General features: G+C 41.2%; 1 protein-coding gene across 1 annotated transcript; it reads left to right on the plus strand.

Annotated features, from left to right (window-relative positions):
- Nucleotides 1-1,411: 1,411 nt before the first annotated feature.
- On the plus strand, nucleotides 1,412-23,169 carry C2H1orf198 (chromosome 2 C1orf198 homolog). The gene is made up of 4 exons (XM_071549520.1): nucleotides 1,412-1,874; nucleotides 9,706-9,756; nucleotides 19,031-19,573; nucleotides 21,485-23,169. Exons 1-4 carry the CDS (start codon nucleotides 1,527-1,529, stop codon nucleotides 21,539-21,541), a joined length of 999 nt encoding a protein of 332 aa, XP_071405621.1. The 5' UTR covers nucleotides 1,412-1,526; the 3' UTR covers nucleotides 21,542-23,169.
- The last annotated feature ends 2,165 nt before the right edge of the window (nucleotides 23,170-25,334 follow it).

A 25,334-nucleotide genomic window follows, 5' to 3' on the forward strand; every position in this document is an offset into this window, starting at 1 on the left:
GTCCGGGCAAACAAACCATGTACTCCTGTCTGGGTTTCCTTCTCCCCATTTCTTACTCCTGTGACTGACTTCAAATTTGCCCCATGATGCCAGACAAAAAGATTGATGGGACATCAAGGAAGGGTAGGTGTAACATGTATTACACCTCTATGAGTGCGTGCGTGTGTGTGTGTGTGCGCGCGCACATGTGTTTCAAAGGTTTGTTTCTCTGGGCGTGATGCAGATGACTAAGAAAGCGAGCTCAAGTCAAGTGCTCTCAAACAAGTTTAACAAACAAAACAGGATTATATAACTGGGCTGTTACGTGATGACTTAGGGAACTGTAATTACTTCCTAAGAACCAAATATGTGGAGAAATCTAATTATCATTTTCCATCCTCTTCTGTGCCATCTTAGACAGCTGAGGTCTAGTGATATCATTTGAACTTTTAAATGGGAACATTAATGTATTGCAGCCCCAACCATTTATCTATTAAGAATAATATTAAAGAAGGCTGAATAAGGAAAAAAATGGCTAAGCAATGTAAAACCATTAATCTGAATCTTAATATTTTTGTGACTTTTTAATAAGATAGTAAAATTTGCTTGCAACTACCTAGGCCAAAAGCCAGAATAGATTGAGCCTCACATAAATCTTCTGCCATCTTTACCCGTCTTAGGTAAGCTTGCTTTTTTTTATGGAAAGGAACTATGTGGTCCCACCCCTCCCCAGAGACTTTGGGCATCTTTGGGGAATTTGTGGTACCTCAGTGAATGTTTCGCCAAAGTCAGGAAAAGAGAGCATTTGTATAGTGAAGGAAGAGATCAGCCTCCAGGAAATCTGTTTTACCAGTACAACTAATGCCTACTGCATGGACTCTGTACACTTTGGCTGCAATTTTTTTTTTATTATCAAAATAATACTGAAGCTTTGGACCATCTTGCTCCTCAACCTGTTGAGTTGGATAAAATAGCCCATCCCAGGCATCGTGTGTCTTCTGCCAGTAGCTGCTGGACCTTCTGTCGTGTTAATAAACATGTAAGACTTATTTAGGACGTAGGAAAGGCACGTTCTTGGGTCCGGCACACTCTGCCAGCTGAGGCAAATCGTTCCTTGGTGCTCCTGGCCCCGGCACCATGGGAATACTACAACTTGTCTCCTCTGGATGAGAGGGGAAGGGAGGAGGAGACGCGCCCCGCGGTCAGGAGCAGCGGAGAGCCGCGGGGCCGCTCAGCCCCAGGTCACCCCCGGTAACGGGGCCGCAGCACGCCCGGGGGGGGCAGCTTAGAGACTCCACCGCCCCCTCCATCCCCCGCCGGCCTCGGGGCACCGGGAGGACGGGCGGCTGCCCCGCCCGGGAGCCGCGGGGAGGGCGGGCCGGGAATGCCGTGGGGGCGGGAGCGCGGGGCGGTGGCCGGCGGCTTTATAGGGAGCGAGGGGAGGCGGTGTCTGCAGCAGGGCAGCGGAGGAGGCGGTTCTCTTCCCGTTCCCATTCCCATTCCTATTCCCGCCGTGCGAGTGCGAGGCCGGCGGCGGCGGGGTGGCCATGGCGTCCATGGCGGCGGCGATCGCCGCGTCCCGCACGGCGGTGATGAACGGGAACCGGCCGCTGGACGAGCGGGAGCGCAAGCGGTTCAGCTACTTCTCCTCGCTGAGTCCCATGGCGCGCAAGATCATGGCGGAGAAGGAACGGATCCGCGAGCGCTACGGGCCCGAGTGGGAGCGGCTGCCGCCGCGGCAGCAGGACGAGATCATCGACAAGTGCCTGGTGGAGCCGCACGTCCAGGCCCGCTACGCCGCGCACCGCGGCACCGCCCGCCCGCCCGCGCCGCCCAACTCCTACCCCAGCCTGCGCCTCAACACGGGGCAGAAGGTGGTGCGCTTCGGCGACGAGGTACGCGGGGGCCGGGCCGGGCAGGGCGCGGAGGGGAAGGGGCGCCCGCGGGGGCTGCGGCGGGCGGCGCTCCCATCCCGGCCCCGCGGCTATCCCATCCCCAGCCCTGCAGCCCTGCCATCCCCAGCCCCGCGGCTCTCCCATTCCCGGCCCCGCGGCGCTCCCATCCCCAGCCCCGCGGCTCTCCCATCCCCGGCCCCACGGCGCTGCCGCTGCTCGGCCGTGGCGCCCACCCGGCGCTGCCGAGGGGCGCGGGCGTTCCTCGTGGTGGGCAGCATCCCCCCTCACCACGGGAAGTTGCCCCGGGGAGGAGGTTTATTCCTTTCCCCGCTCCGTGGCTGTGCCGGAGGGCGGGATGTGACACGCGCATAGGGCACTCGGTCGCACCGTAAAAGCGGGGAAGGCGCCAGTGGTGGTAGCGCTGGAGTGGGTTTTGCAGAAGGGAGACTCGAGGAGAGGCCAGTCCCAGCTCCCCCGACAGCGGGGCATGGCCGTGGCTGGCGCTGGACATGGTCCCTTGCTGAAAATGGGCTGTAGAGAATGTTTACACCGAATTAAATCTCTTCCTTTTTGTTTCTAGTTTTAGACACAGTTAAAAATACAACACTGAAAACATTCCAGCTCTTGGCATGTTTGACACCTTAAAAAAATGCAGCCTGTTCCATGTCACATGCCAGGAAAAACAAGGGTGTGGAAAGATAAATGGCAAAAGTATGGATTTTGAACGTTCTGAGAACCATCTATCTAATGGCAAAGCGTGGCAGCCCTGCTGGAAATCCATAGGTATAAGGGTACCCAGACTCGAGCAGTGGGTCATGTTACCAGGTGTGATCCCGTGAAGCGGAAGGTCTAACAATGCTTCAAGAGACCGGACAGGGCTCTTCAGATACTGTGTTTCTTACTCTGTGTATTTACCCTTTGTTTTCTTTTCTTTTACATCTCTGTATGATTACAGAGCCAGTCTCTTTCCCTGTGTTCATATAATAACTGAAAGTGACCTATTGTTAATTAACTTTCTACCAGAAAAAAAAATAATCTGCTTCTGCATTTGTAATCATCAATCCAATTTAAAGAGAACAGTGCTACTTTTAGCCTCCTCTCCAATATCCCTTGCAATGGGATTTGTAGGAAGCAAATGAGGCAGCTCTGTGCTGGAAGACTGGTGCCTGTGTTTCACCTGTCAGGAAGGTGTGATGTTGTGCCACAAGCACATCATATCTAAAGTTGAAGAACAGAGGGTCAAGCTCTGTTTTGTTTAGTCTGTGATACCCAAAATGCTAGGTAAATATTTGCTAGTAATGGTGAAAGAGAGGTAAAGAAGAACACAGCACAACAAATTTGGTTATGTAAACAACCTATGAAAAGAAACTTAAATCTGAAGTTAGCTGTGAAAGAATTTAGGTTAATGACTGTGGAAAGTAAATATGTTCAGCTTTCCCAGCCTTGGAGAGTCTCTGCTGTGCTTTCTGCTTTGAATTATGTGGATCTGGAAGGAAAGCAAGCTTGTTCTAGGCTGTTGAGTTGCACTGTATGGAAATAATAATTTCCCACTTGACAGAACAGCCAGAGATTCAGTAAGTAGTTTTCTTTCCCCAAATGCAGTTGCAAAATGCATAATGTTAGCATTTCTGTAGCCATTAACCAAAGAAGACATGATCAAAATACTTGATACAAAGTGTTTAATTTCAGAAGCATCTGCCTCAACGGACTTCCTCCTTGACTTCTAAGCAGAAGTTAATATGTAATTTCTCTGAAGAAAAGAGATTCCACTCATTTTGGCATCCTCCATTTCCATTTTCATTCTTCCAAATGTAGTATTGAGCCTTGGAGCCTTTCCTAGCTCTGCATCTGATAGCTTCCCCTCCTCTGGTTCCCTTGCTGGCATTCGACCTGATTGCTGGACATTTGCCCTGGCTCACTAATTGTTCCTCCTTGTCCTGCTGTTGCAGAGCTGCTGCAGCCGGTCTCTTACCATTTTGGTTCAGCTTTCCAGGCTTGCCAATGCTTGGACTACAGAGCTTTATTGTCTTCTGGTCTCACAGCTTGCTGAGCTGTGCTCCTGCTGCCTTTGTAAGGCACAACTGCTTCATGTACTGTGGTCACTCAGCCCTTGCTAAGGGCAATTAAATTGATCCTGGTAGCTCTCCCTGTCTATCGGTGTGTGGTATCCTAAGGCAAGGAAATGGAGAGTAGTCTGTATACCTCAGCATCACTTGTTGATGCTGCAGTGCCTTCAGTGAAAGTGTTTTGATCTGATGATGCTCCTCCTGACACCTGCTCCAAAAGTTTCAAGTTTCCAGCCACAGCTCATCTTCCCTGTTAACTGATGTTGAAATCTGTAGTGATCTACCTGTGCTTGCTTAAGCATGGAAATTTTATCTCTTTCACCTCATGTTCTTTGGAGGTCTAGGGAGAAAGCAAACCAAGGATGAATGCTGAAGATACTGATTTACCTGCCCAGGCCTCTCACTGTTTCAGTCCCACTTTCATGCATTTGATCAGGTGGTCCAGTGGATAAACGTAGTGATCTCGTATCTCTGGACAGTTAGTTCCCTCTTTCTCACCTCCACCTATATATCTTCTAACACCAGATTTATCTCCTGAACTCATAGCCCAGGACTGTAAGTTCTCAAACTATAAGCATCTCTTACATTTTCAAAACACCTTTCAGTATGTTGTCTGTGTAGGAAGGGTGTTACAGAAAATAGATGTGCAGTAACAGGACCATGGCATTCTGTAGCCATGATCCAGTCATTTAGTAATGCTAAAGCACTGCAGCACCATGTGTGACTCGTAGCAAATGCTGAGAGTCAGCTGAATGCCACTGCTCCTTTTCTTCCATTATCTTATCCTCATTGTGGCATCACCAGTCATGGAGTTAATAACTGAAGCTGTGCAGGCACTGTGAATGCAGGTCTCAAAGGCAACTGGTGCCAGGGCACCAGCACCTCTCTTTTAATCACTCATCTTGCTGAAGCTATTTTTAAAAGTCTGAAAAAGCTTGATGAAAAAAGTTGAAGTACAGGAATTAGGCTCCCTGATTCCCCAAACAGCATTTCTCTCTCAAGCATGGGATTGGATTGGGTGGCACCCAGTTCTGCTTGCCACTTGTACCTGTGGGCATCACGCTGTCATGGTGAGGATGGACACGAGCACTAACCAGCCATTACGTGTCCACTATTGGCCCCACAGTGTCAAAGCTAAGGCTTCCTATTTGAAATGAACCCCAGAATAATTAGCTCAGTAACCTTGATGGGGTTGCAGGACTCTGAATTTTCTAACACATCCTCCTAGAAAAACTCAACATCTCTTGCCTCACTGTCTTGTTCTGTTTTCTAGAGTTGTGTAATCTAGGGCATATTTTCAATCTCTTCTAGGCTAGCAGGGTCATTTAATGCCCCCATGAAACAAGTTTGTCCTGTTTAACGAAGATTGACTCTCTGCCATCACACAGGAGCCCAGCACCAGGAGACTGTTTGTTGCTTCAGCATAATTTTCTGTGTGTAAACATTTTAGACCTCCTGGCTGAGGGCTTTTGGAGACGGTGACCTTCAAACAGCTTCCGCTTTCCCAACAAGCCTTCAGTTACTGGCATTTCTCCATTTATGTCTAATGCCCATAGCACTAGAAAAGAAGGTTAGCTGAGCTGAGGAGAATCTGGAAACAGAAGCCAGGATTGAATATGAATGTAATATTAAATGGATTATTTTTTAAATATGCCATAAATTGTGAGAACAATAGGTGGAAAACCAGCAGTGTGTAAGAGGCTGCGACCCTTTGCCTGCTTAGCACTCAGCCTTTGTTAAGAGGCTGATTTGTTGTTCCTTGATGCCACTGGATCCTCTCTGTTTGGTTCAGTGAAAGTTTAGGTATTCGGTTTACAAGAAGTTCTCATTGTTTTCTTTACACTGTCTCTCCTTATGCATGTGTGTGACATATACATGGAATCAAGGTTTGATTTTTCTTCTTTTTAAATTCTTTTTTCTTGAAGTGGATATTCAATATTTGAGCACTATTCAGTAGCTCAAAGAGTTGGACTTGAAATAACTAAATTTTTAATTGGAGAAAATACCATATGCTTTAAGAAGTGGTTAACATTTTATTTGGAGCAGAGATAGGTAAGAGACTTAGGTTAGCTCTGGTCATTGTCTTTTAGCGGGGAAGTTTGACTTATCTACCTGAAAGCAGATACAGTATTTGGTTTGCTTACCCTTAAGTACTTTGGCACCAGGCAAAGGATCGACCCTATTACATCCCTAATTAAAAATGCTTTAAAGCAACAAATAGTCAATATAGCAACAACTTATTTTGTGCCAATTAGAGATCTGTGCTTTTTTTAAAAATGAAAAATGCAGGGCAGTTTTTGAGTGCAGTTAAACCCCAAAATGCTGTTTTGATGAGGCTTGGTGGGTTTGTGACTTCCCTGGTTACTGACAGCTGTGCTGAGCAATGCTCATGTCACAAGCACAGGCACATTTTTACCAGTGTCTTCCATTTTGAAATTCAAACATTTTACAAGCTGCCTACATACAGCAAATATGACTGGTGACTTTTTTATATATTTTGCAGCTGGTTGTTGAAGTCAAGTGTATGACCAGATTTTTGCCTTTCTCTCTCTTTCTCGCTTGTTTTTATTTCAGCTCCGAAATATGTTGCATGAGGCCCCATTTCTTAAAAATAGGTTCTTTTTTTAACGCTGGTGAACAGAAGTTTATTTATTTGTCTTCTTTCTGGAAGAAGGCTTTGTTGTCTGCTGAAAACAAAAGCTGATCAGATATGGATCTTTTCTAATCTACATTATGATAAATGGCCTTGAGGCCTTTTTTTCTAGAATTTCCACTCATAATTCACTTTTTTTAATATTGAAATAATTGATTCTTTTGCTCCCAGTTTCTTCAACTGTGTAAGAACTTGCTTATTCTACAGAAAACAAAGTTATTTCTCATATTTTGTTGGTGATAACTTTTGGTAGGCACTTCTAGTAGGAAACAGTTGAAGTTCTCCAGCTTCTCACTTGGTCCTCTGCATGTCCTCTGTGTGGGGGCACAAGAGGTGAGGGCCAAAAATTTCCTTCCCTTCCCCGACAATGGACAGAACTTGTCAAGTATCTTCTTCATCCTAGCCTCAAGTGTGCTTCAAATAACTTCAGACATCAACTCCTTGAAGGTTTGTATCCTCAAACCATGTCTTATCCTACTTCATTCTTTGCTATGTCCTATAGAAGATCTCTTGAAAGTGGACAGAGCTCCTCAGACTTCCTGGCTCTGAGGTGTACTGGGCTGTGCAGTCCAAGATACAGTGAGCCATCCTTTTAAGAAAAAAAAAATCTATAGTTCTTTTCTTTCTGGAAACTGCTTGTGTCTAACAAGTGTCTACTACTTCTGTCTTTGGAAATAACCTATGGAAGTCTTAGATTTTATCTTTGACCTGAACTTTTAAACAACTGGTACCAAAATCCTGTTAATTAATAACAGGAGCTTTTTGCTTGCCTGTGCTGGAGGTTGAGGTTACAAGTTGGGGTTCCAACAAGTGCAATAGTGGTTGAGAAGACATCAGATTCTGTGAAGTGGGAAGTTGACTTGCTCTATCCTATAGGGAATGATGTATCCTGCTGCATGATGACCTCATACCTTCACTCTGCCTCCATGCTGCTTTTCTATCCCTCTGTGGTCAGCCTTTTGTCATCAGGGCTTGCTCACAACAGCCATGTCATCACTGAGTTGAAGGTGTGCAGGGAGTGTTGGGTGAAGAGGTCGCTCCCAGTGCTGTCTACACTTGCCTCAGATATAGGAAAATAAAGAACTGGAGGTCTTGGATCCAGGACAAGGATGGTCCTGGCTTGCTCCCAAGTTTAAAACTGGTTCACAACTGGTTTACTTGTACTGTAAATGGCAAGAAGACAGAGCTTCCTTTAAACTCCTAAGTTCAAACCCGCTGACAGCTATGTCTACATATCTGGAGCTTTAAGGTGCTATGGCTGCACGTGGGAATGTTACAGTGATCTCTGGACTTCATTTGTGTCCTTTACTGCTGTGGTTGAAGTCAGGTACTGATTTATCCAGACCCCATGTGGACAGAAGGGTTGTAGTCCTGCCTTGTGCATGAGACTCAGTCCAGTGGTTGGGTTCTCCCATCTCTCTTCCTTTCTGGAGTGTGATTCCTGTCGTGTGTGCTTCAGAAATGAAGTGCCAACTCCACCAGGTTCAGAGGAAAAGGATATAGTCCTAAAAGGAGTTTGAAATAATGTGACACACCTGTGGTGAGGCATCACACATGGAGTGGTGTGGCTTTCCCGAGCAGTCAGCAGAACACCACAGTGCAAATACTGATAGATACTAAAAAGCAGACTTTGCCTTTTTTTCCTTTAAATTTTAATACATCTGAGTTCCTATTTTCTGGAATGAGAGAACCTGGTACTACATTTGTGTCCTTGGCAAAAATTCCTTGTACCAAATTTCCTTTTTGGTGAGAATGTGTGATCCAGCAGAGTCCAGGCCTTTCCTCTTAGACTATCATTGTCAGCTCAGTTCTTTTTAAGAGAATGGGATCACCCTTATGTATACCACAAATGCTTTGCTGCCAGAAACCCTGTGCTTCACAGATGAGTAACAGTTGGAGAATGACATGTTTTCATGTTTAGGAGATGGTTTCAGACACTTTTAATTGTGATCTTATAGCTCTTGGCCAGCAAAGACTGCCCAGGATGAAATAAGAGATGGCAGGTCAGGAGAATGCTGTCAGATCTCTGAGAAATATATTTCTATAAAGGCAGAGGTCAGAAGTAAGAAGAAAAGCGCAGTCATAGTGAGATGTTGTCTTAAAACATGGTCTAGTTCTGTTATTCTCTGAACAGCAGGAGTGTGAAAGTCCTGGCCTTTCTCTTTCCATATGGTATTCCGACTCCTCTTCCTTCCTTTATGTACTGGGGTGGCCAAGCAATGGTATTCAGTATGGAGCATGCAACTCACTGCCTCTACCAGCGTGACCATCCAGTGTGCCAATGAGACCCAGCCATAACTAGGAATACAAGTGCAATCATTTTGTTGAGACTCTTCAACAAATATGAGAAACAATAATTTTAATTTTTTTTATTTTTCACCCCCTTTTTTTTTTATATGCATCACACATATTTCTGGAGGGCATGCCATGTGCAAAGAGATAATTTAAATTTCTCAAATTTGGATTATTTTCAGAAATATACCTTCTTAAAAGAATCTTTTTGAGATTGGGTTTTAACTCTGTGGATGTTGTGTAGCTCTTTCAAGACCACTGAATACTTATTTCAGACCAGCCATCATTGAAGTGACCTGATTATGTGTCCTGTCAGGGCTGGATCCAGCTGTGGCTTGGCCTGATGGCTGCACAGCTGTTTCACTGCCACATGACTGCCTGGTTGTGCACATGCTCTTTGTTCTGCCAAGGGGAGGAAATGGGACTTTATTTCACTAAAGCCCTTTTCCTTTTGTTATTTCTGTCTATGTGTGTTGCTAGTGGCTACCAAAGAAACGCCTAGTAGAAAACTGGAAATTTAATACATCTTAAAGCTATTCGTAAAGAAACCATTTCAAGAGATTTAGACCAGGTTACATCTTTGTATATTTTGTAGATTAAATTTATGTAGTATTGATAACCTTCCTCTCAGAGAACTTGCTTTCAGGCAGTTTTAAAATGTAACCAGTGCCATCTTCAAGTAGTGCTGTCACTTTTCAGCATGTTCTGGGGTGGTGGTTGTTACAGTTCCAGACAGTGTAATATAATGTCATCCGTATGATGCTTCTGAGCACATAAAGCTGCTTTTCTGATTTTTAGTCATTCTTGAATTTTATTTCAGGACATAACTTGGCAAGATGAGCACTCAGCTCCATTCTCCTGGGAAACAAAGGTAAATATGCAGCAATTTTACTTTTAATGTTGGTTTGTCATTTTATACTTTTCCTTGTGCATTTATTGTCTTCATTTTAATACTTGGTAGGCTAATGTCACCTTTATTCTATGAGAGCTGTGTAAAGTGATATCCTGCAAATGAAACAGGACTGGTATGCTTTGATTTGCATCAAGAGAAACACAAAATGGACTTAATGAACCAATCTTCTGGCTTCAAGTGCAGGTGTAAAACTGACTAATTACAAATTACTTGATTTTTCAGTGCAAACTTTTTAATCAACTTTCCATGTTTAGTAGGACCATTGTCTAAAATACTGTGTAAACATAACCATATTTCTCTTGGAATTCAGGAGCAAACTAGCTAGGAAATGAGGTGAGGAAGATGCAGGTATCTCATAACTTTTTCTTAAAGCTTGTATTATGCTTCATCTTTCTATGATGAACTAGAATACTGTCCTACAACAAATGTACTGAAACTTGGTAACCTGGGACTGTGATAGAAACATTTTATTATTACCTCTCCAAAAGGCAGCTCCTCCAAAAAAGAACATATTTTTCTGTGGCAGGTTGGTTTGGGAGTTGGTGTATTGTTATTTTTCCACCCCTCACTTTACCACTGGTATTTTGTTAAAGCATTACTTATGATGGAATTCTCATTTGCCTAACATGAAGCCAGAGTTCTCCATCCTTCTCAGCCTACACTGTCAGGAAATATGGTTGCAGCATATTTGTGGTCACAAATCAAGCTTAGTTCTTCTTGTTGAAGAAATTCTGTAAGCGAAACCACAGCTCGCTGCCTTTCTCAGCTGGGTATGGGGAGCATAGTAATTTAATAATTCATTTCAGACTTCATGTTTTCTGGCTTTATCTGTCAGAGAAAGCTGCTTCTGCCCTATTCCCTTTTTTCTTTTGTTTTCGCTTGTTTGGTTTTTTTGCCCTTGAACTATGTAGATAATCATGTATGAGCTTATGAATATAATCTTAGCCTAATGCAGAGTAATTATTTGCAAATGCCAGTGAATACTAAATTAATCTGGTTGACCCTCGCCCTCCCTGCTCAAGGTCAGTGCCTGTAGCTGGTGCCCCATCTGTGCTTTGCAGAAGCTGATTAACCTCTAACTTGATGTGACTCCTGGGTCCCAGCAGCCCACAGTGCTATAATTTAAGAGAACCCAATGCCAGTCTTCACTTGTCTTAAAACTCCCTTGTAAGCTGTGATGGTTCAGGACCCAGTAGAGGATTTCCTGCTGCCTGGTAGCTCAGGCAAGCCCTCCTGTCTTTCAGGACCCTTAGAAGAAGCAGTCTCCGTGCCTTTTAGTATAATATCAAAGAGACTTTTTATCATGGGTGTACTTGGGTGAAGCTGCCAAGAAAGGAAAAGCTGTGAGAAAAGTGTGGACCTCATTGACAGTAAGGTGAAATAAATTATATGTTGGAGGCAGTAGTGTTGTGTCTCCCCTACTTTTAGGTGCAAATCCAAAAACTCAGGTTTGGGGACATGGCAGCTGTAATTGTATTTTTATGCTCTGCGTTGGTAAGATTTTATAAGTTCTGAATGCTTGAACTTCGTGGAGATAATGCTTCATGTAATGCACTGACCAGTGATCCACGATGAGATGCATCTTCACTTGAATGGATTTTCTCACTAATCGATGCTTCTCTTTTCTTTTTAATGCTTCTATGTCTAGTGAAGTATTTTTTAACCCAGCCTGTGGTTTATTGCTTGCTGATTAAGGGTATTTCTGCTGTCCTTCTGGTGTCTTAAAATGAGGGACTAAAGTGGATAGATGTGCTAGTTTCATCCTTTACTGTAAGGAACAGAGGAGCACAGATTGATATGAGAACACTCCTGTGGCTGCTGAAGAGAACTGAGATGGGGAGGAGGTTGCTTTAGAAGTCATTGTCGTGGCTGAGGAAGCTGTGCTTCCCTCTTTCCTCCACTCTCTGCTTGTAACCAGAGATGAAAGCTGCGCCTCAGCTGTAGGTTGAAAAGTTGCCCATCCTTTTCCTCCAGCAAAACTCTAGGGAATCCATGTTGTCTGGGTTTACAGGATGTGGGTTGGTTGGTTGGTTTCTGTGGGTTCTTCCTTTTTGCTTTTAATTTGATTCCTCATATTGTATCAGTCTTTCAGCCAAGTCCTTCAACTGCTGAGTCTTCCTTTTCCAAAGCGGGAGATCTTGCTTTGTGCTTACTCTTTGATCTCTTCACTAACTCATACTTTAATAAGGTGCTACTGGAAGGCAATTTTTCCATGAGGTACCAGCTGAGGATAAAGTATCCTTACTGAACTGGTCCCATGTGAGGAAACTTGAATGAGCTGTTCAATAAAGTTGATGTGTTGTAATGCATGTGTGATGTCTTGTGAGCCAGCTCTATTCTCTCTTATTATTTAAGGCCATCAGGCTCTTTCCATTCCATGAGCTCTACTCGAGGAAGGATTATTTTTTCTACAATATTCTTTCCCCTGGTCTCCCTTTAATGACTAAATGTGCATGAATGTGCTCTGGTTTACCCAAGGAAGGGAATGTGGCTTTTGCAGAGCAAAATAAAGTAGAGATGTAAATCAGTAAAACCACTAGGCTTTTTTTTTTTTTAACATTGAGACTCAGATCAGTAAAGCAGCAAAATTAGTATTTGTCTGTAACTAACATGAGGGAAACTGAGAGGGTAGTGAGAAGAATAGAGAAGAGGGGAGAGCATGTTTTTTTCCAAGCTGAAGCCTCTCAGCTGTTCTAGTGTTGCCAGTGGGGATTAGGTAAGCACCAATTTTTCTTACGGTAACTAGTGAAATGGATTCCCTAATTCCATGGCTGACAAACTTACCCAGAGAACAGTGTACTAAATTGTGGTCATTTTGGGCTTCAGAACATTGTTGAAGGGCTTGATAACTTGTGTCAAAAATAAGCTTTCTGTGTTCTCATTTTAAACACAAATGTGAGATATGGCTTAAGTCATCACATCACAGCAAACACTTGCATGAGTGTCTTCACTATTTTTAGCTGTTTGATCTGTATTTCTTGTCTTGCCTCTGTATTTTTAAATCCTTAAACGAGGCAAAGTAGAAACACAATGTAAATTGCCGAGTTAGCTATTTGATAGCATTTAAAATAATACTTTCAGTAAATAATGGTATCACTTCTCAGAAGGGAAATTATCCAGGAAGCAATGTGTTCCCTTGGCACTGCAAATAGGCTGACATTTTAAAACCAGAGATGGAATTGGAGGGAGTGATTTGGTTCATGGGTGGAGCCCTCATGGACATACCATGTCTTGAAATGTAGGTTACATTTTTAACTGGAGCTCTAGCCAGGTTTATGAATTCAGATCATTCTATTTATGGCTTCAGGTTTACGTGAGATGAAAGATGACATTTTAGCTGAATTTAGCCTTTGAGGTTTCTTGGTTTGTTTGAAGTAAAAATTTGGTGAAACTCAGCAAGGACCTCATGATATAAATGGAAAACAGGAATCATGCCTGCATTGGGAAATAAAATTTCTCTGAAACACTTTCAGAACATAATGGGTTTTGGGGATTTGGTGTTTTTTTGTTTTGCTGGGGTTTTTTTAAATTAATTTAATAGTGGGCAGAAAATATAATTTCAGTCTGCCACCTCAGTTAACACACTGATTGTACTGAGCAGCATGGAAATACATTGGAACCTATTTCTATTTCACGCTATTAATGAAAATAGGTTTTATTCCAAATGCTTGAAATTGACACATGCATATCTACAAATTTGGTTTTCTTGATACAGGTAGAGTAGTTGCCAGCTCTCCTCTATTTTCAACAGACCCTCAACTACTTGTTGAAAAGAAAAGCCTTCAAGATGTGTTTAAAACAAACAAAAAGCAAAACAAGGAAGTGTCAAGTTTCAATCCCTTCAGTAATCTGTTTGCTGCCTCCTTGTCTGAATTCCCTAATTATATTGCTACAGAAGTGTTCTAATCCCAGCAATGATTTAGGAAGAAAAAAATTATGTTGCAGTTATAAATAAAAATGGTTTTCAAACTGTTTCCTTTATTTGAAACTAAAAGACAGTCTTCAGTATCCTTCTTTGTACAAGTCCTAGTTGTTGGGGGTTTTGTTTTGTTTTAAATAGGAAAGAAGTGTCAGAAAAGAATTTTTTCCTTCCTTCCTTAGCAGCCTGATATTAGAATTGTTTGTTACAAACTATAATTTGGTGTGATTATATTGACCAAGCAGGCATAAATGGCAGTGATTCCTTGGGAGGAAAGAAGAGTGATCCCTGATGCTTGAGGATTAGCCTTCCCCTTTAAAACAGATTTAAAACACAGTGCTGTAAAACCACTGTTGACTATTAGTTCTTGAGCAAAGAAACCCACCAAAGAGAAGCTGTGTTCAATGTTTGTTTTATTCTGCATGGCTAAGTGTTCTCAGCTAAGATCCAGTTACCTCCATCAACCTTTACAGTTGTTCCTGAGCACAAAACCAGGCATGTACCAGATACTTTCAGTATGAGCTGGCTCAAACTCGCTGGTAGCAGTGGCAGACTGGAATGCAGTTCATATCACTAGAGAGTATATAATGTTATTTCCTCTGAAGATCCATGCTATATATCTTTGGCATTGTCTTTCTGTGTAGGCTAAAATTACTTAGATTGGGTTTGAGTGCTTTGCTCTTATTTTTGCCCTTGCAATTTGCCTCTGCTGACCTAAGGATTTCTTTCTTACTCTGAAAAGATTCTGAAAACACCCACAATGTGCACAGGAAACACAGCAAAAATTGCAACGACTTTGGGTCCCATATTTATTTTGGTTTTGTCCATTCAGCAAAGCAAAGTCATATTATAAGTCTTTTTGAAGTTGGCTTTCTTACCTCTGCATTTATCAGACTGTGCTTAAGACAAGTTGTTTTTGACAGTGTTTCTGCAATTTTTTCTCAACAATTTGGATTTTTCAGCCTGCCAAGGAAAACAATTTGTTTTGGCTGTATTTGCGTGACTGCTTAGTAAAATACTACACATTCCTGATGAGTGAATAAGATGCTTAAAAAGTTCCTGGGTTCTTTGTGGTCATCTTGTTTTTAATACAGTCTTATGAACTGAGATATGATCTTATACAGTATTATTAAATCATGACATTCTCAGTGTGTGGTGCCTGTCTTTTGGAATACATTGTTTCTCATGAATATACACAGCCAGTATGATGATTTGGTGGATTATCTCTGACTAAAGTTTGGTCTAAATTTTTTAATCCAATAAAGAAAATTCCTAAATATCTTAATATAGTCTTTTTAAGGAAAGACAGATATGCATCTTCCCAAAACCTGCAATTTATTATAATATTTATATTTATTATTCAGAAAAATGGTCAAGACAGGGCATCCTTTATTTGAACTCTTGCAGTGGTGTGGGACCAGAGGGATAAGACCAAAAAGAACACAGACTTCTAGTTTTACTCTGCCTCAAAAATACTCCTTTGTGCGTGCTTTCACTTGCTCTCTCTCCCTGTTTTCTCCTAATGTGTTGAGAAAGACTAGCTCTTGCAACATTTGGAAAATGCTATTGCTGTTAATAGCTTTTATTTGAATTCCGATAACTCCTAGAAATTGCAGTTGGGACTGTAGTAGCCTGTTTGTAAACTCTTGAGAGTTTCTGGGCTGAACAGTTCCCAAAAATACAATTTGGACAAATGGTAGGAAAAAGAAAATATTTTTATTCCTCAAATAGGGAATTATAACTAGAGAAACTGCAGCTCATTTAAAGTCATACAAAATCTATGAAAGCAGCAGGGGACTGAAACCCTGTCTCTAGAATCCCAAATGGTGCCCAAGTGACAATTCACTTTTGACCATGGACTCGTGCCCCAGTGGTCAGTGTTTGTTTCCCCAAGGTGGCAGCTGGTGGAGTGGCACAAGTGCCATTCCACTGGTGAATGCTGTGTGTGCCAGAGCAGCTCCCAGAGTTCTACCTCAGCCTGAGCAAAGTGAACATGCAATGTGGCTCCTGACAGGTGAGTTGCTACCCTAATACTCACTGGGCCAGGAGAGAAGTGCATTAAGATATCTCATGGCTGGCAAACCTAAAGGAAATATTTTTTGAGGGGGTAACTGTCTTTTAAATATCATTTCCTTTTTGTTCCTGCTGACGCAACCAATTGCCAATTTGCAATCTGATGTAAGGAATTGAGAGCAGAACACTAATTAAAATCACATTTGTAGTGTCTAGTGACTCATTAGAGTGTACAGCACTACTCATTACTTAGATGTCAGCATAGGGTGTTTAACTCATGGGTCTTCTCCCGTCTCTGTGTGAAATTATCTTCCTACTTATACTGCTGTACTACTGTTTGGTTTGTTTTATCTTGCAGGGGAGGGTGTTTTATTGCCAATTTTTTGACTTGAAAGATACTGCCTATTAATCATTTTCTTTCATCAGCTACATTTCTTAGGGTTTAGATGTGTTAAATAACCTCGAAAGTCAAATAGAAGCATTATATATTTCAAGGAAATCTGAGTATCTTGTGACTGGTCCATGGAAGTTGTTGCCTTCCCAAGCTAAATGCTAGAAGCAAAATTACACATCTGACCTCTCAGAGCTGTATTTACATCACGCTGAGACGCAGTGCTTTCAGAACCTGTCGGGGCAGTCGTGTCTTCCTTGCCTTCCTTGTGGAAGAAGCAAACTCCTGAGGAAATATTTTCGTTCTGATCATTTCGTATCAGGTAGTGAACTGTTTGATCTCCAAAGCATACTGTGACACAAATATGCAGGCTTAAATGTCAGGTGGTCCTGTCTCCTGAAAAGGAAAGGTATACCCTGTGGTCTCTCTACTAAGAGGACATCTTCAGAACATGCATCCACAAGCAGGTTGGAAAGGCACAACTGCCTGAAGTTGTGCTGCAGTGCCGTGCTCTTCTGTGCACTAGAAGTAATGTGCCAGTTCCAAACCAGACTTATGAGCTGATTTGGACCCATAAAAAAGAACATAAAATATCACCACAGTCAGTGGCTTTAGCTCCACACCCTAAGAACTTCTCAGGAGGCCTGGCTTTGCTTGTTTGTATTGCTGATGTTTAAATGCAGTCATCTTGTCAGTTTACATTTTCTAATTTTTGTTCTAACAGACCCATGCTTGCCTTCCATCAGTGTTTTTCCTGGATTTTATTTCCAACACTGTCCTGGTGGATCTGGGGCTGTGAAAGCCCCTTTTCCCTCTGGGCACTGACCTCTCCTCTCTCTTGGGCTGGGGGGAAGGAATCACGTTATTGAAAGTGACTCCTGCTGTGGTGGCCTCTAGCTACTGTCATCCCTAGAGTGAGCCCTGGGACAGGCTACTCAGAAGATGGCTGACTGTTGAAGAATAAAAAGTAGCATTGTTTTAATTCCTATATGACAAGTCTTACACAACTAAAGTTTTCCAAGATGGATTTTTTTTAATCTGTCTTTCATTTTTTTTCTCTTGCATAGTGGGGAAGTGTATGTCTATTTCATATTGTGCTGTTGGGCTTTTAAGCTGGGATTTTATCAGTTCTAAAGTCATAAAGCATCTTAACTTCAGGGTGATAAATCGCTATTCAGTAGTGCTGCCAAATGAGCTTAGGGAAATAAATCCCCATATTTTAATGTAGGGAATGGCAGTCACTGTAAATAATCCTCAACACCATTGCATCTATAGTTTGTTTAAGCAAAATTTATGTAGTATAAATCTTCTGCTCTTAGCTTTACGTCATGACTTTTGTTTAAAAAAAAAAATTGGAGCACTAGGGTTTTCATCTTAGTTTTTTACAGGCAGCGTGGGGTGTTGAGCTGTTTGGTAAGAATTGTGTGTATCCGCACACTCGCCTTATTCTAGCTGAGATATAATTACTTCCAGCTTGTTTATGTTCTGCATCTTTTGATAACACAGTATATTCTCAATGAAAAACACGAAGCTCGGTGCTTCCTTGCCTATAACCTTGGAAAAATAATATATTTAATTCTTTAGGAAGGTCAGATGTAAGTCCATGAATCAAATTATGTGTAGGCAGCTGCTGAGTGTTTTAAAAAACATTGGTTTATAAATAATCAGTTGCTGGGTTAACAGTTGCTCTTTGATGAGAAGTTTCTGAATATTAACTACTAGGCGTGTGAGACCTGCTAGATGTAGAGTCCCTTTGAACTTAACAAGCACAATAATGTAGGACTCGAGATCAAACACTTACAGTGAAAATGATATGCAACTAGGACTTGGTTTAGAATCAGGCCCTATTGCAGCTTAATTCAGGAAAGGCTGGGTAATGACGTAGATGGGGAAAAACATCAAAAATCTGTAATGAACTTCTAAAGTATCTATTAACCATTTGTAGGAAAAGCCACAACTTCTCTGAGTTTTTTCAAGCCCAGTGAAGCCCATGATGACAACAGCATAGCTCTAACAGTAAATGCAATTTTGGCATTATTTGTTCCATTTTACAAACAAAAGTCTAGACGTTAGGTTGTTCTTTCCTTGCACTTGCTGTGGTGCTGTACTTCTAAAAACGCTTACAGGTTTCTCAGAGTGAAGTAAGGCTTAACATTTATTAACCTGAAAGGTATCCAGCTAGTTGACAATCACTTTACTGAAGTGATGGTAAGTAAAATGAACATTTTGAAGTACTGTTTGCTTTTGAGTGACTTTTGCAAGATCTGTATCATGCATTAACTTGCTTCTTTGAGCCAGTGTTACCTCTCAGAAATGAGTACAGCTATTTGTACTTCAAGTGAAAACAGAACAAGATTTTGGAGTAGGTGAAAAACTGGTCCTGCTTGAGCTGTTTCTTTTCCTTCAGAGGGGCATTAGAATTGTAAAACTACTTACCTACGCATGCCCATTACATCTAATCCTTTATCTTGGAAGTAGATGGAATTGTAGCCAATTATTTCAAAGACTGTAATGGAAGATGGTCTTTTAAACTACACTGTGAAGCTTTTTTTACTTAATATTTTCATGTAAAACATCTGTGTCTTTCAAAATGCTTCTGCAGCTGTTCTGATGTTTTAGTGTCACTATTCTATTGCTGTGCACTGCTATCTTGGATAGCCCTGAGTACCTTGGATATGATTGCTTTCTCTGGCTCCTCCGTAGCAGATCTAGGACTCTTACATTTGCTTGCAGTTCAGACTTCTAAAAATTATTATTTTTATGAAACTACAAAAAGAGACAGTTATTGAGAAAGTAAGCTTTGCTGTGGTATTTGTTGTCTGGGGGTTACCTTTATATCAAGGTCAGAAGGTCAAAACTGAATCTTTGTGAAGGACTTTGAAATACTGTTTTTCTTTAATCCTGAACAGAGTCAGATGGAGTTCAGTGTTGCATCTCTGTCCATACAAGAACAAGGTGGTGCCCAGCTGCAAAACGAACAGAGGCAGCCTGTTAAAACCACACCTGGCGTCCAAGTCCCTAAATCTTCTCAGGCCAATAAGACCCCTGGATCTGATGGGTTGATAGCACCCAGAAAGGAAGAGGAGTCCTCTTTCTGGAAGATAAATGCAGAGCGCTCAAAGTTTGAAGGAGACAAGTCTGAGTTCCAGTCCCTGACCCCCAGCCAGATCAAGTCCATGGAGAAAGGAGAGAAACCCCTTCCCTCTTTTTACAGACAAGAGTCTACTTCAAAGGAGATGACAAAAGCTGAGAAGCCCAGCATAACTAAACCAGAGAAGTCAGTCACCCCCAGCCTACCTTCTGTATCTCTCGAGTGGGAGAAACCTCGACCTACTCAACTCCCTACTAGTTCTCTAGATGACTTCTTTCTTCCTGACCCACCACAGGATCTGGCATCTTCTAGGACAAACAAGGAAGATACTGATGGTACTATACTTACAGACCCTGTACAGGTAAGTACTGCTATATCCAGTGTCCTTAGAGTTAAAAACTGTATAGGACATTAAAATCTGATAGGGCTGCTCTGAAAGTTAAGGGACTCCATAAAGCATTAAACCATAGCTAAGCTTGCTGGCTTTTTATCTTTCAAATGTGAAGATGTCTATTTAACCTTTTATTTAGAAGTCTGTTTAACATGTTAACTTCAATTAAGTATTTTTAACACGTAGGATAAAGGTATAATTTAAATACAATGCCAGAAATGCTGACAAGTGGCTAATTGACAGCAGGCTACCTAACAACTTGCTATATCAAGCAAAAGATGTTGTGAAGAGGGATTGGGGTTGGTTGGTTGGTTGGTTGGTTTGGTTTTGAAACAGCAAAATACTTTATGGAAAGAATAAGGTTTTTAACTTGAAAAGTAGATAAACTAGAGTGTAGGCAGGATACTTAATTGGTACACATAGCACAGTGGTAAATAGTGAACTAGTTTCTCAGCTGTTTCAGGCAGTAGTCTGACAACCACTTCCCAGTGTTCTGTCCCAGGCAGCTGGGCTGCTTTCAAATGCATTTTTTATTAAAGTCCAAAATAGAAATAGAATTAGCTTCCAGAATTAGCCTTCTCAGTGTTTTTTTTTAATAAAAACCCCCAAACAACCCAACAACAAAAAATAACCTTAAGCAGCTCAATAGGCAGTTGAAGCTATTTTAAAAGCAGATGCTGATCTATGAGAAAAGAAAGGGAACGGCAGGGTATGACATAGTGAAGGAAAGTGAAGAAAGAGATCTGAAGCTTGAAAACTGTGAAGTAGAGGAGTGTTTCTTCAAACAGACCAGTGCAGTTCTGTTTGCAATCTGTGGCATCACTCTGGCAGTAGCCTGACACATTACTGTACACCTTCAGCCCATGGCACAGCTTTTTATCTACTATATTTTCCCAACTGTAATTGTTTAAATTCCAAACAAGAGAATGTAAGGTCAGAAAGATACAGGATGAGGTAATTAGTTACAAGAGAAGTGGCAGCACTTAGGAGAGAACAATACTTAAGCCACTTCAGTATTTTAAGCCCTATGTTTAGTTATTTTTAGTGAAACTAAGAAATAATGCTTCTTGAGCTGTTTGCCTACAGAGTAACCATGGTAGACTTCTAATTTAATTAAAGGCTTTATAATGTTTTCCTACAAATTAATGATTTGCTAGTTTTAATTCCTTTGTGATTTTTTTCAAATTAAATGAAATAGTTTGAAAAGCCTGATTTTTCTCTCTGTGGAAAAACAACCCTTCTATGTCAAAATGTGAACAGAGTAGTAGAGAATTTTATGTATTACAGACTTTTCTTCATTTCCTCTTTTCTGGATTATCTTCCCTGTTCTGGGAAGCCATGCTCTAGGAGGAGATTCCAGAGACTCACCTGTGCCTCCTGAATGTTCTTCCTGAACACTATAATCACTTTAAATGTCATGGCTGAATGTGCAACACTTCAGGAGTAAGCATTTTCTTGACAGTCTAGTAAATAATTTGTCATCAAAGTTTAAACTGTGAACTTTCCTGGAAAAAAATGACTGTAATTGCAACAGACGACCTGTTGAATTAGTGATGCTTCTGTGTTTGTTCCTCTGCAATTCCCACTCTGGTCTAAAAACATTGATCTTTATGAATTTTTCCATGAGGGAAAAAAAAAGTTTTTGCCTGCAGCCCACAAGAAAAATTTATTTTTATCTGGAATTGCCTTTTTTACCATTGTGAGTATTTTCCATGTCTAGCATTTTATGGTGTAGGTATTTAGGTGTCCTATAGCAAGGTGAGATACTTGAAATATTGGCAGACAACATTTTAAATTTTATTTTGTAGATATGCTGTTAAATACTGAGGTTTTAATACCATAATTAACAACTACATATTATTTCTTTTTTTTCCCTTGCAGACTAGTACAAGCAATGTTATCTTGAAGACTGGCTTTGATTTTCTAGACAACTGGTAAAAGATACTTCAAAACAGATTCAAACCAATTTTGAGGAAGGAGTGAAATACCTTTCTCCTTGTATGTTAATTTACTAGCATTTGTGTCTTTTTCTAGAAGTAACTTTCAGACTCTTAAATGTTGCCTTTGTATAAACTTTTGTAACACCGTATGCATTTTTGTTTTTTAAACAGTGATAGAAGTGTGGTTTCATTTGGATATTTTTTTAATATCTTAAATTTTTTGGTAGCTACTGTATTGAGAGGATGGGAGAAGTTACCATACACATGTTAAAGAAACACAAATGAGAGTCTCTGTATCCCAGAAATGGAACCTACAGGACCAGATTGCTGTTTTCAATTGAAACGTTGCTAGCATGGCTTGTAAGAAATAGTGTTGCACATGCAGTGGTTCCCAGTAAGAAAACCATTCCATACTTCAAATAGCTAAAAAAAACAGTATGAAAAACAAATACACAGAATTGAATTGATTTGTAGATTTTGGTTTGTTTGAAAGTAACTTTTGTACCACTTACTGAAAACACTTTTCTTCTGAAGAGAGCAAAGGCATCACCTAAATGATGGATCCAAAGAAGCACTGTGTTTGTACCCTACAAATCCGCTTCAATAACATAAGAGTGTTAGAAAAATGACCTGCAGAAATGACAGGTGTTTCTGGTCTCTGGGTTAAAGACTTTGGGCTGGGTAGAGAGGAACGGGAGAACACCTAGTGAATTGGGGAAATTCTTCAGGGAACACAAGACTAACAATTTCACTGCCTCCTTACTAGAGCAAAGCTCTTTGTAATATTAGTGCTATAACTACAGCACTGAGAATTTCTGGAGTGTAGATTACCTTTGAGTCAGGAAACTACTATGTTTATGGGAGGTCATAGCAGTGTAAGGTTTTTTTTTGTTTTCAAGCAGCTTATCGTCTCAAGGACTCATCAACTTTGGTGCTTTTTCCTCCTTGTTGGGTACATTCTCTTTAGCATTTAACAACTGGGTTACATTTGTTCCTGAGGGGCAGAGGGCCATCTCAAGGTGGCCCTCGGCAGGCTTGCCTCCAATTCTGCTTTTGAATGATCTTTGGTGTTTAAAATGTAGAGAACAAGAGTAGCTGTTGTTTGAATCTGTTGTCTCTGAAATGCAGCATGATTTACACACTGATTCTCACTGTGTTTACCTCACCTTGAAGCCTTAATTCCCCTACGCACAGCCAGTGACTGGTCTGCTCCAATGCCAAAGGTTTGACTTTTCCCTTTACCTCCGCAATAGTCCCATAGCATTTGTTTGGGGTAGAAGGCAAAACACAGGGCTCTAATGGGTCCCAGCCAAGGCTATAAGAAGGTCACCATCTCCTAGACCATAATTGTGCTAGGCTTCTCATGGATTGAGAAGAACTTGACATTTGGTTCAGTGCCAGGAACACTTAAATGTGCAGAATTGGATATGGCAGGACTTTTTTTGGCCTGTTACAGGAAGAGTTTGCTATGTCCTGGAAGAATCCTGGCCTCTAATTGGTGTGCCGCTTGCTCTGAACAAGCGGAGTGTGCTGATAGAGCATTAAAACTTACTTGTTGATAGAGGAAAATGCTGTAAGCATGTCCTCCCTCTCCCCCAAAATTAGAAAAAATAGAATCACCCCCAAGCCCAAACCCTCCAATTTTTCTAGTGTTTTCTTAAGAGGTTTCTTACCTAAAGGGCAAGATTGCCACAGAGTAGAAGTCACTGCGTAGTCTTATTTAGAGACTTCTGAAAGCTCCTTTACGTGCTTCCTGAGATGTACAAACTCCTGTAATTCATGGATATTATTTCTGCATTGAGCAGTTCAGAAAATACTTGTTGCCATCATGGACTTTACTGCTGGTTTTTAATTAGCTTCACTTTTTTAGCATTTGCTATAAGCATCCAGCATTAATATAGCTTAGAACAACTTTAGCACAAATTCTTTAGGTGTATAATTAGCATTGACTTGCACCTTCTTTCAAAACTGACAAACGTTAATCTTGGAGTTTACAGTTACCAGGGAATCAAGTTTTCTGTACCTTCAGCTGTTGAAAAGTTGTAAATCCAAAATGAAGATGCACATTTTAACCTTATTGTTATTTGTGGAGATCTGAAAACAAAGTCTTCTACTATTGAGGAGTGTTACTTTAAATCTCTGCTAAATACCTTAAAGCTTCTTAGGGAAGAACCTGGGCGGCCAGTCTCCCATCGGCTAACTCAACCCTAATACACATTGGGACCAGCTGGTAGAACATGCTGCAGAACTTTTTACTTATCCTGGTAGGTTTTCCTGTGCTTTGACAAGAGTTGATGCTCTTTCTTTCTTGAATATGTTTTTATTAAACATTCTTACAAAAAAAAATTGTACTTGGTCACATTTTATATTAACAATGTTTTAATAAAGTCACTTTAAATAGAACGTTCAAGGCTTTTGTGCTGCTTCTTGTGTTGTCCCTTATACTCCTCTTTCCTCGGTGCAATTGAAGTTGTTTGGGAATCTTGAATCTGCCTGAGAGGCAGTCAAGAATGATTTGATCTAGAACTTACAAAGTGAATTTTTGAGATCACAAAAAAAATCAGTTGACATGCAGCAATTTTTTCAAGCTTTTAAGTGAATCTGTTGGGGAAGTGTCCTTGCTGTATCATTTCATCGGACAGCTGGCAACAGTGTGAAATTTTGGAAAGACCAAAATCTATTTGTACTTCACTATAATAGACTTAAACCTAACACATACTTTCCCCCCAGTATCTTCAGGTAATCCAAAGCAGTATCTGGATCATTACTGAGAAAGCAATTTGAAAACTCATGTCATGGTTTAGCTCCAGCTGTCAACTAAATACCACACAGCTGTTTGTTCACTTCCCCCAAGCAAGATGGGGGACAGAATGAGTTATATATAGATTTTAAAAGCATGTCACAAAAAGGAAGATGCTAACAGGGGCCACTGGGTAGTCTCACTTTCTGCCTTTTGTCCTATGCAGCAAGTTCTCAAAGTGTAAGAGAATCAAATGCATGGCTACAAGGATAGTTTTCCTTCTGCATGCTCACATCTACTTCTTCCAGAAATTTATTGTGAAAAATAATTAAAAAATAAATTGGAAAAAATACTTGAGCTGAATTTCCAACAACAACTAAAAAGGCATTTGAACATTAATTTGGCTTGAGAAGACTTGACAGCAAATTAAGGGGTGGTATACCAACTAAATTTAGGATCTGGCATACACATAGTTTGCTTCAATCTTGTCTTAAGCTCCATCTTGACTTTTAAAGTTCTCTCTAATAAAGGCAAATCCACAGCATCTGGGCACTCTTAGCATGAGCAGTCAGCAGGGCTCATGACTGAGTGAAGACTTGTAAAGGCAGAGTAGAAAAGGTGCTGTGTCTGCCTGTCGAAGGATAGTGATTGAGTTATTCATTGGTTACTTCAGTCGTAGTTGCTGAGGTTCAGACAGCACAGAGCTGTCTTTAAGGTCATGGCTGTGGGTACTGGAGCAGCACCCAGCAGGCAGAGACCTGTTGATCACTCAGCAACACTGTCCTCCAAAGAGCTCACAAGTCATGTCCCTGAGATACAAACCTGACTTTGTAGGCATTATTTACAGACAGGCCTCCAGGCTTTGCTGTCCAAGTTTGCTCCTGACCCACTTGATTCAGTATGTTCATGTGAGGACTAAACCATCATTTGGCTGTCACAGAATGACAGACTATTCTGAGTTGGAAGGGACCCACAAGGATCATGGAGTCCAACTCTTAAGTCAATGGCCCACATAGATGATTGAACCCATGACCTTGGCATTATTACAACC

Source organism: Pithys albifrons, chromosome 2, assembly GCF_047495875.1.
Source record: "Pithys albifrons albifrons isolate INPA30051 chromosome 2, PitAlb_v1, whole genome shotgun sequence".
NCBI classification, from domain to species: domain Eukaryota; kingdom Metazoa; phylum Chordata; class Aves; order Passeriformes; family Thamnophilidae; genus Pithys; species Pithys albifrons.

Excerpts from the sequence above, each read along its gene's own strand:
- C2H1orf198 (XM_071549520.1), top strand. The coding sequence starts at position 1,527 with ATGGCGTCCATGGCGGCGGCGATCGCCGCGTCCCGCACGGCGGTGATG. Across the intron at positions 1,875-9,705 it reads TGGTGCGCTTCGGCGACGAG|GACATAACTTGGCAAGATGA; the intron begins GTACGCGGGGGC and ends ATTTTATTTCAG. Across the intron at positions 9,757-19,030 it reads CATTCTCCTGGGAAACAAAG|AGTCAGATGGAGTTCAGTGT; the intron begins GTAAATATGCAG and ends AATCCTGAACAG.